Source organism: Peromyscus californicus, unplaced genomic scaffold (assembly GCF_007827085.1).
Source record: "Peromyscus californicus insignis strain IS unplaced genomic scaffold, ASM782708v3 Scaffold_3__1_contigs__length_106647218, whole genome shotgun sequence".
NCBI classification, from domain to species: Eukaryota; Metazoa; Chordata; class Mammalia; order Rodentia; family Cricetidae; genus Peromyscus; species Peromyscus californicus.
In genome coordinates this window covers 24378175-24388949 of record NW_026294551.1, presented here as the reverse complement: position 1 = coordinate 24388949, position 10775 = coordinate 24378175, and the positions used below count along the sequence as shown (strand labels likewise).

General features: G+C 56.8%; 1 protein-coding gene across 1 annotated transcript; it reads left to right on the top strand.

Moving 5' to 3' along the window:
• Positions 1-1198: 1198 nt before the first annotated feature.
• Ppp1r1b (protein phosphatase 1 regulatory inhibitor subunit 1B) lies at positions 1199-10758 on the top strand. Its single transcript, XM_052755773.1, has 8 exons — positions 1199-1434; positions 1695-1843; positions 3127-3187; positions 3436-3458; positions 3800-3875; positions 8053-8256; positions 9780-9902; positions 9988-10758. Exons 2-8 carry the CDS (start codon positions 1763-1765, stop codon positions 10023-10025), a joined length of 606 nt encoding a protein of 201 aa, XP_052611733.1. The 5' UTR covers positions 1199-1434; positions 1695-1762; the 3' UTR covers positions 10026-10758.
• Positions 10759-10775: the final 17 nt, after the last annotated feature.

The following is a 10775-nucleotide window of genomic DNA, read 5'->3' as shown; positions in this document are numbered from 1 at the left end:
CACTGAGTCTGGGGCAGAACAGCATGCCCCTGACCTCATTTCCATAAGACTCCGCGGCCTCTCATTCCACCGGAGCCACAGCGCTGGGGCTGGGAGTGGAAAAGTTGCTGGCGGAGTTGGGGGTGTGGTGAGGAGGGCCCCTGCTGTTCCTGGCCTGAGAGTGACCAGGAGAGAGGACAGCCAACACAAACAGAGCCCCAGGAGGGCACACACGGGCACAGGTCCACACACACCCCTTCTGGGTGCTACAGAGAGGCATTCAGTCCTTCTTGCCAGCCCCACAGAGGGTAGCGCCAGCTCCTGCAGAGACTCGAGGGCTTGGGCAGATAAACAGGGCCACTTAACCCACAAAGCAGCCCCTCTCCTCCATAACACACACACACACACACACACACACACACACACACACACACACATCTGTAGAAGAGGCTGGCACCTCAGAATGATCACACACCCACCTCTCTCCCCCAGCTCTGCTCCCCAACGCACCAAGCCCACACGTGATGGCACGTGTACTGCTAAGGCAGCCCCCCAACCCTGCCCCCTGGTTGGTTCTGTCCCCTCCCCCAGAAGATGGGGAGAAAAGGCAGGAGACACGTGAATGCTGGGTACGTGATGGCAGGGACTCATCCCCTCTCCCCCGGGGAATTTGCTCTCACCCTCTCAGCCTCAAGCCCCTCTCCTGCACAGGCTCTCCTGCAAGCCCCCCCCCTCCCCCGCCCCGCAAGCTGGCACCCGCCTGCCCATCACCTTGACAGCCTCTAACATCCTCCTCCACACCCACACCCTCCCCCGCACACACGCAGTCCTCCCACACGCTGCCACTCACACCCGCATCTTTGACACTCTGACACACTTACATAGACTCACACACTCACACCACACCGACCCCCACCCTCCCCAGCTCTAGCACTCCAGGCCTCTGGCACTCACTTGCACATACTCCCTACCACGATGACTGACAGGTGTCCTCCCCCGCACACCTCTCTCACACTCGCTTTCTAGGACACCCCCATTCACAGCGTGACATGCTGGCACTCTCTTCTCGACCTCACAGGCCTCCCTTGAAACTCCACGTCCCGGGGTCCCCCCCCCCCGAAGTGGCTAAGGCCAGAGTCCCAGCTCCAGCTGCCCCCCCCCGCCCTCCCCTTAGCCTCGCGGCTGGACTCCATCAATAATGCAACGCCGAGTTCTGGGGAGACGGCAGGGGGCCCCCAGGCCGCTCCCCCGGCCCTGGCTCGCTCTCTGCACCCTCCTCCCATCCCCGGGAGAACACGCTTCTCGATGCTCATTGGCCGCTTTCTCCTAAGCCCTCCCTCCGAGCGCCTAGGCGCCAGTCCCTGGCGGAGGGGACGGGCTGGGACCCCAGGGTTGGGACCTGTGGGGTGCAGCCAGCAGAGGCAGAGCCGCGGAGAGGAAGAAGGCAGAGGGAAGGTAGATAGAAGCTGGTGGAGCGAGGCCGAGGGCAGCCCACCGAGACCCGTGGGGAGCGCAGGCCAGGAGCCGGAACCCCCGCGCCCCAGCCCGGTAGCGCGCAACCGAAGCGCGGGGACCGCGAGCCCGGGGCAGGGGACGCCGAGCCGGGCGCCGCAGGCGAGCCCCGCGGTCCAGCCCTCCTGGCCCTAGAGCGCTCCCCTCGCGGGTCGCGGAGATTTTCCTGGGTGCGGGGACAGCGCTCCTTCTCCTCCGCACAGCTCGCGCCCCCCGCAGCTCCGGACAGCGGAGCAGGGATCAGCCCAACACCCCAGGCGTACAGCCCGCCATGGACCCCAAGGACCGCAAGAAGATCCAATTCTCGGTGCCCGCGCCCCCCAGTCAGCTCGACCCCCGCCAGGTGGAGATGGTAAGGGGATCGCGCCCCATCCGCGTAGCGCCCTCAGCACGCATCCCCCGCGCAGCCCAGCTGTTCTGCTGGACCGCGCCTGGGTCGCGGCCGGGTACCCCGCAGGGCGGGAAGTTCGCTGGAGACTCCAAGCAACTTTTCCCCAGACCTCTGAGCCGATCTTGGGCAGGAGGATTCTGGCAGCGGGCGTCCGGAGACAGTCCGCTCGTGGGATTGCCCTTTTGGCCCTTACATAGTCCCGCTAGGCTAGACCTTTTCCCACGGGGACCAAGTTACCGTGGTGGCACCCCGGGGGACGCACACAGTTTAGGCGTCTGGGGCTGTCATTTCAACTTCATGGTCTAGTTGACCACAGTTTCACCCTATAGGCCTGGTCTGGGGTCCCCAGAACCTTGTTCTGACTACTTTTTGTTATCAGGACCTAGAGCCGCAACCCCAGGGAGGTGAACTGCCTTCCTTGGAGGTTGGGAGATCTACAAAGACGTGAGGGGGAGGTGGTGGAGGCAGAGGTCTGTACTCCACGACCTAGCAAGGACACTTGTTGCTGAGATGCCACTGGCTGGCTCTGAAGAGGGCAGTGCGAATTGGGCAAAACCCTGCTTGGGGTGTTTGGCTGGGGTGGGCTGAAGCCTGGGCCTAAGCAGCTTTTTTGGCAGCCACTGTTTGAGCTTCAATTACCTAGTCCTTTCTGCATTTCCCTGGAGCTCCAAGGGGACCTAATTAACTGACGGTTGGTCTGATTGCCAAGCTAGGGGTGGGCAAGGAGAACGATTTTACATTTTTTCATGAGAACTGGGTGAGGAATCCCACAGCTTGAGAAAGACTGTGCCAGGGACCCAGACTCCAACCTCCAGACTCCAGCAGACCACTGGGTGTCTGGGGCTCAGATTCCGACAGCTGAGTCCGGCTGCTTTGGAGCCCTCAGGCTGACCTCTGGTGGGTAGAGCCATGGGTACCTCCTCCTTGAGGGTGTTCAAGCGGGGGGCAGGAGTTTAACCAGCTCTAGCTTCTAGAGAAGGTTCTGTAGCAGCTGTGCCGTGGACCGTCTGGGCGTCCGTGGACGGCTTCTCTAGTCTTTTGGACCCAATGTGCTGTGTGACCTTGAACACATTGCTGGGCCTCTGGATGCTTTTCATCCCTGGAAGATAAGGGAGTGAGTTGAGTGAGCTGTAGCTGCCTTTGATCCCCAGGCTCCCTGAAGACTCCAAAGTCTTGCCTCCAGCTGGCTCAGAGTGATGGTGAGGGGCCCTATCCAGTATTTATCCTGTCTTCCCTCTCCCTAGATCCGGCGTCGGAGACCAACCCCTGCCATGCTGTTCCGGCTCTCAGAGCACTCGTCTCCAGGTAGGTAGGGCCCATTCCCGGCTCTCTGTCTCAACTCTGGTGCCTTTCGTGGGAGGGGGACAGGCTGGAGACTGGAGAGTCTGCTGGGTTGGTTTACTGTCTTGACACCTGTGGGCACCAGGAGGGAAGGGCACAATTCTGCTGTCCCAAAGACTGCTCAGGGCTTTGGGGAAAGTAACCTGATTCTTTTTCTCTTCCTCCTTTTCCTCCTCCGTCATGGCTGGTGTATGCCTGGTGACTTTTCTCAGAGGAGGAGGCCTCTCCGCACCAGGTGAGGTTCCTCGGGTAGGTGGAAGGACACTTAGCTGAGCCTAGGGTGGGGTAGACTGATGCCTGCTGAGCCAACCAGCCACCGGGGCCACCACAGGACATGTTAGCACATCAGTTGCCTTTCCCTGGAAAGACCCTGTTCTCAGTGTCACCTTTTCTCTGAGTTGGGTGGGGTGGGGTGTCCATGACTCTGGGTCCTGCCAGAGTTAAGCCTCTGCCAATGGGGACGAGGCTTGGCCTAGGTGTCCCATGCTTGATCATCTGTCAGAATTGTGTCATTGGAGGGAGGGGGGAGGGAAGGGGGTCTCTGGGAAGTCTGTTTCAGCTGCCTCTTCCCTGTAGAGAACCTCTGGAGAGGGGCACCACCCGAAGTCGAAGAGACCCAACCCCTGTGCCTACACTCCCCCCTCGCTGAAAGGTACTAACCTCACCCCTCCATCTGTCTTGTGGTCTCCCGGAGTCCTGCAGCTGGGCTGACGTAGGGGAGGAAGAGGAAATGTAAGCTGGTGCCACTGTCACTGGGAAGCTCTGCCACCAAATCACTGCCTGACTTGGGAGTCTAGTTCTTTCTTAGGCTCCCAGAGGCAGGGAGAGGGCTGCTGTTGGCTTCACAGTAAGTTGAGGGGGGCGGGAGGGGGAGCTGGCCAGCCCCACAGGACAAGAAGCACTGAAGTGAGACACTCTGGAGACATCTCTGTCTCTGCTGGGCCAGTGCTCACCCCTGTTTTCTCCTCAGGTCCCAGTCCCACCTGCAGGTCTGCGTCCCAGACTCCCGCTTGATGCTTTTCTGTCGAGATGAAAAGATGTCATTCCTGACACGTATACCAGATCTCATTGGTGGGAAAAATAAGATGAGGAAGATTTGGGGGCTCACAGTGTAGCTCAGTGGTAGAGCACTTGACTGACATGCAGAGGGCCCCGGGTTACAGCCCTAATGCTGATGTAAAGGCAGTGTGGTGGAACACAGGTCTGTAAACTCAGCCTTTTGGAGACAGAGAGGCAGGAAGGTTTCTGTGAGTTCAAGGCAAAGCTGGTCTATAGAGAGAGTGCTGGGCCACCAGAGTTGCGTAGTGAGACCCTGTCTCAAAACACAAACAAACAAACAAACAAAAAAAACACTCAAAAATAAAATCCCCTGCCATACTTGGTGGCTCATACCTGTAATCCTTGCACTTAGGAGGCAGAGGCAGGAAAATTGCTATGGACATGAGGTCAGCCTGGGCTGCACAGTGACCGCCAGACCAGCTAGGACAACACGGCAAAACCATGTCTCCTAAAGAAGTGAAAAATGGTCGGGTGGCAGTGGCACACGCCTTTAATCCCAGGGGAGGCAAAGGCAGGCAGATCTCTGTGAGTTCGAGGCCATCCAGGACAGGCTCCAAAGCTACACAGAGAAACCCTGTCTGGGGGGGGGGTGTGGAAATGAAAAAGGGGGACTTGTTCCCTGGTCCCCAGACTCTCGCCTCTAAGGGTCAGGGAGAGTTTGCAGAAGGGACGAGGCTAAGAAGGCTCATGGAATCAAGGGGCCAGAAAAGACAGGCAGAGGAAGGAGGTGTGCAAAGGGCTGGAAGGTGTGAATCAGGATTTTAGGGACAGCTGGAGACTCGATTTCTGGCCAGGGAGCTGTGGGGATGTACCTGAAGGAGGAGCAGGTGCAAATGAGCATGCCTAGGGCCTCTGCCTGACTAGGTGCCGGTTGCCTCCCACCCCCATGGGAGGCCTTCCTGCCTAGCCTATCCCTTCTCCTCAGAGGGGGTGGGGGAAAGGTGTGCTGAGACCTCCCCCCCGGGGGGGGGGCAGTTAATATGGTTTCCCAGCACCAGCCAAGGTCAACAGGTGCACCTGGCAGCCCCGCCCGCCTGCCAAGCCCGGGGACAGAGGAGAGAAGCTGCGGGGAGGCCAGGAGAACGGGACAGGTGCTTTGCTTCTCTGGGACAGGAAAATGAAGGGAGGAAGGAAGGCACAGCGAGTGGCAGGCTGAAAGGACTTCCTGTAGGGACGTGTGGAAGGACCGAAAGCAGGCGTGAAGACAAGGGGCACATTTCCAAGACCGGGTACAGGAACTTGGCCTTGAGACTGGGGACGAGAGTGCTTGTATAGCACACATGAGGCCCTGGGTTCGATCCCCAACACCATATAAGCCAAGTGTGGTGACATACAGGCCTGTAAACCTAGCACTCGGGAGGTAGAGGTTGGAAGATCAGAAGTTCGAGATCATGCTCAGTGAGTTTGAGACTAACTTGGGATACATCAAGAGACTCTGTCTTTTTGTTCTTGTTTTGTTTTGTTTTTCGAGACAGGGTTTCTCTGTGTAGTTTTGGTGCCTGTCCTGGATCTCGCTCTGTAGACCAGGCTGGCCTTGAACTCACAGGGATCTGCCTGCCTCTGTCTCCTGAGTGCTGGGATTAAAGGCGTGCGCCACCTCCGCCAGGCAAGACTGTGTCTTAAGTGAAATAATCTGCCTGGTCTGCACTCTAGGCTGGGTGGAAAGCAGCCCCGCCCCCGAGTCTTTTGAGGAGGTGCTGGGGATGGGAGCCGGGGTCTTCCACACTGTAAAGTGGAACACATTGTAATGTTGAGAGCTACACCCCCCCAGTTCAGTCCTCCCTGGCTTTGGTTATGCACTTTGGGAGTGTGCTGAGGTAGGAGTTTAGGGCCAGGAAATTTCTTGTGTACCAAAAGATGACCAAAGACGTACCTGTCCCAGCTTCTGGGTAGGGAGAGCAGGGATGTACAAAGGAGGAGTCAGGAGAGGGCTGTACTGGGGTTCTTGAATTTTGAAAAGGAAGACTTGGGGTAGGGGGATTTTAGGGTCCCAGACATGGAGAGGTAAAAGAAGGAGACAGTGTGGCAAGGAAAGAGTAGATTCTAGAAGGCCCAGCGAGGCATGAGAGACTGAGTAAGGCAAACAGGAGCTCACGGGGCGCCGCACGGGTGCTGTACACACCTATCATCACGGTGGATCACGAACCAACTCTCCTCCCCCGACTGCCTGCCACCTCCTCTCCCCCAGCCCAGAGGCCTTCTGTACCGAGATGGTTCTGTTTGGCAAGCTTAGCCCTTTCTGGGTAAGGGCAAGTGTCTGGCAGGGTTTGGGTTTTGTAGGGCAGGATTCAAGAGCCCTCCAGGAAGGGTGGACGGCACTAAGCCTCAGGGGAGCGGGGATGGGGAGTGGGGGCTGTAAAGGGTGCTCCTAGGTCAGAGCTCTTTCTTTTGGCTCAAGGTGAAACTTTGCCGGGTCCCCAAGGCCAGGGCAGGGCAATTTATTGCGATTTTATTGCCTGGGTAGCTTGCCCACAGCCAGCGGGAAGAGGTAGGATTGGAGCTGGGGGCAGGGCGGGGCATTGGGCACACACAATGCGCCCTCTGTGCCTGTCCCTGAGTTGGCAGAAGTGCAGGGCCCTGCTTGCTGCACCGGAGGTTTCCAGCCTACCCCCTGGGCTGTTAAGGGGAGGCGCCACTGTTGGATTAGGTAGCCAAGAAGCACTGACCACTGCAAAGAGTCTAGGCTGGAGGCTGTGGACCCAGCGACTCACCTGCTCTAAAATCCTGATAGCCCCTGGTCCCTTGCTGACTCTGCTCTAGTGTCTTGTTTTGTTTAAGGGGGTTGTTTATGTAGCCCAGGCTAGATTAGATCTCACTGTGTAGCTGAGGATGCATTTGAACCCCTGATCCTCCTGCCTCTACCTTATGGGTGCTTTGATTATAGGCCTCTGCTAGAGGCTCTGTATGTGCTAGGCAGGTGGTCTAACTGATCTGCATCCCCCGCTCCCTCCATCCCAGTCTTAACCTAACAATGTTCCTTCAAACCTTGCCATTCCCCAGAACCCCCAGCCCATCCCTTTTTCCCCCTCCCCCCCCTTTCCATCTTGGGGAAGCCGCCCACACTGTTCCTTTCCTAGGTTGCATCTGAGCAGGTCTTCCTGGTGCTGGTGGTGGTGGGCTGTTGCTGCTTTCTGGGTCACCGCAGAGGGAGCTGGGAGATTAGGGATATGGGTCAAGACTGTGAGGACTGCATCTGAATGGTCCATTTGCCCGGCAAGGACTTTACTGGCTGCAGAGTGCTGTGACCTCAGGCTCAGGATTGTTCCTGTTTTGGAAGCCTGGGGGAGAGGGGCAGTTTGGTATCTAATGCCGGCAGTATTGGGCAGGGAAGCCCAGCAAGGTGGGTGTTTGTGAACAGTGTCAGGGAAAATGGCTCTGGCCCATGGGCCTGACACTTTCTGCCTGGGGTTAGCCCTGGTAGACACTCTCCAGTACTGGGCACCTGGCTGTGTAAGTTCCCTGGCCAGAGAATGTTAAGCTGCTGCCATGCTGGCCTGGTCTTGCCCAGCCAGGTGTCCTGTGGTGTAGGGGAGTTTTCTGGTGCCAGTTTTGGGGGGGGCACCCAGCATCTGGGAACAGCTTAAGAGCCAATAAGATCAAATGTACCCCCTTTTGCTCCCACCTTAGTTTGATTCCCCCAGTGAAGTGAACTGTGACCCTTTACCCTTGACCTTGGGCTCCTTAGGGCATCGTCTCTGCTGCAGTTGCATGCATGGGCTGCTCTGCAGCTTGGCTGACCCTGGGTCTCCCTGGGTCCCTCCCCTCACCAGCTGTGCAGCGCATTGCTGAGTCCCACCTGCAGACCATCAGCAACTTGAACGAGAACCAGGCCTCGGAGGAGGAGGATGAGTTAGGGGAGCTTCAGGAGCTGGGGTACCCAAGAGAAGATGATGAAGAAGATGAGGATGAGGATGAAGAGGAGGACGAAGAGGAAGACAGCCAGGCAGAAGTCCTGAAATTCAGCAGGGGAACTGGTAAGCTGAAGGGGCTGTGGTCTGTGGTTTTGCTACCATGGCTCAGGCATGGCTCTTCCAGAAGTATCCCGTGATGTCCTTCTATGGCCAGATTTGGGGAGACCTGGCATCCCCTAGCCTTGGTTAATCCTTCACCTGACTAGGTTTTTCCCACGGTTCATCTCTTTCTAAAAATTAAGGCAAGGCACATGACGGTTGAAGCTAGACCCAAAAAAGAACTTCCTATCCAATTGTGAGGAGGTTCAGGGATAAAGAGAGAGCCCAGTATTCCCTTTCCTGCATTTCTGAATCCCCTGCTGTGCTTCAGGAGGCTGGTTGGTTTGTCCTCTCCAGGACCCTTGAGACTTTTCCCTTCCTAGTATGGGTTGGGAGAGTGCCCTCTAGTGTCCAGATATGGAATCAAGGATTTAAGAACTGATCTGGTCAGCACCCCTTACACTCAGCAGCCTGGAGATAGGGCGCCTAATGCCCACATAGAAGGCCGCAGAGCCAGAAAACCCACAGAAGATACTGACACCGAGACAACTGGGCAGAAAGACCTCACCCCCTCCTATGGTTGTAGCTTCCAGGCCTGGCCACAGGAGGCTATGCTACGTCTATCCCGCCTGGTGCAAATATCAAACTTTTTGGACCCCCTTTTTTGGACCTTTTTTCTTTTTTTTCCCCACTGGGACAGGGTTTCTCTATGCAAAAGCTCTGGCTGTCCTAGAACTTGCTGTGTAGACCAAGCTGGCCTGGAAGTCACAGAGATCCACCTGCCTCTGCCTCTCCAGTGCTGGGATTAAAGGTGTGCGCCACCACTACTTGACTTAGATCCATCATTTATGGGAGTGACAAGCAGTCTCCCACTTAAAGCGTTCAGCCCTTGGGCCCGGACAAGATGACTTGGGTCTCCTGTCTGCATCTCTGGCTGTGAGGGTGTGAGGGCTGCAAAGGCTGCGTGAGCTCCCTCTGAGAAGCACCCCCCCCCCCCCCAGAACAGGTGGAAAATTGATGAGAGATGCTTCCTTAGGAAGGGGAAGAAGTCCCTGGGTCACATGACTGGACCACCAAGGAGCAACATCAATTTCCAGCACTCCTGGGTGACTCTAGGGTACCACCAGTTCTGGGCTGCTCGAGAGGGTTTTTTGGTTTCCTTGTTTGTTTGATGTAGGGTCTCGTTCTGCAATCCAGGTTGGCCTGAATCTTAACTATGTATCTCAGGCTGACCTTGAACTCAAAGCAACCCTCCTGCTTCAGCCTCCTGACTGCTGGCATTCCTGGCGTAAGTCTCCACACCCAGCTTCCCAGCAGGTATAATCTTATCTAAGGTAATCTACACCTATCTTCTTATATAATATTTCCTTCAGAAAAGTGCCTATGAGTTAAGTCACATGGCCAGTCATAGGGAGAGTTGTCCGGTCCAGTGTTCGACCCATTATTTGATGATGCCTCAGAAACCTGGCTACAAGACACCAGTCGTCACTCACGCTGCCGGGCACCAGATGGGCACTCAGTCTATGTTTGTATGCCCTCTTTTCCAGTGGGGCAGAAACTAACTTGTGGCCAGGGTCTGGAGGGGCCCTGGGAGCGTCCCCCTCCTCTGGACGAGCCCCAGAGAGATGGAAACTCTGAGGACCAAGTAGAAGGCAGAGCAGCACTGAGTGGTGAGCTTTGGAGGGTGGGGTGGGGGAGTGGATGGAAACCTCGTCCATCAAGCCAGGCCTTGAGTCCTCTCTACTTGTCTTTCAGAGCCCGGGGAGGAGCCTCAGCGCCCTACCCCCCCATGAGCCTGGTACATAATCTCAGAGTCCTGCATCTCCAGGAGGAAGTGCTCCCCAGAAACCCACTCTGTCCCCACCCTACTTTGTACCCTTTCTTTCACCTGCTAGGGCTGCGGCTTCTGACTTGTAGAAGACTAAGGCTGATCTATGTTTGCTTTGGCTGAAGCCCAGAGTCCCCGATGCCTCTCCTTGCCAGTCATTCTTCTATTTACCCGGTGGGAGGGGGAGGGGAGAGAGCCCACACTGGAAAATTCAGAAGACCAGAAACAAATATTCCGTCTTCACAGTTCCCCTCTCTAGATCCACTCCGCTGGGCACAGGAGACCCACAGGGCAGGACTCTAAGGTCTGGGGAAAGGAGGGTACCGAGAGCCTGCAAGTGCCCTGAAATCTCCTCCTCTGTCCCCTCTTCCTATGGGGGGGGGGGGGCTTTGAGTCCCTACCCCTCTCACCAGGGGTCCAGGCCTCAGACATTCTTTTCCACAGCCTCAACATTTTGAACGTCTTCCCCTATTGTCCCATTCCTGCTGGGTGCCTGCAAGTTGGACTGGCAGAGGCTGCTTGTTGCCTTTCGTTTGTGCTTTGGTGCCAGGAATGCCACTTAGTATACGTCCTTAGAGGGGCCACACAGTGCGGGGAGCTTGGTTCTCCTTGTCCTCCAGCTGCTTGGCTCTCTTCCCCTTCTTCCCTGACTCCAGGCCTGAACTCCTCCTATGCTGTAATAAATCTTTGTAAATAACTGTCCTGCGACTCCTCT

Coding starts and splice junctions, on each gene's coding strand:
- Ppp1r1b (XM_052755773.1), top strand. CDS start 1,763: ATGGACCCCAAGGACCGCAAGAAGATCCAATTCTCGGTGCCCGCGCCC. Junction 3,459..3,799: donor AGGAGGCCTCTCCGCACCAG/GTGAGGTTCCTC, acceptor TCTTCCCTGTAG/AGAACCTCTGGAGAGGGGCA. Junction 3,876..8,052: donor CACTCCCCCCTCGCTGAAAG/GTACTAACCTCA, acceptor TCCCCTCACCAG/CTGTGCAGCGCATTGCTGAG.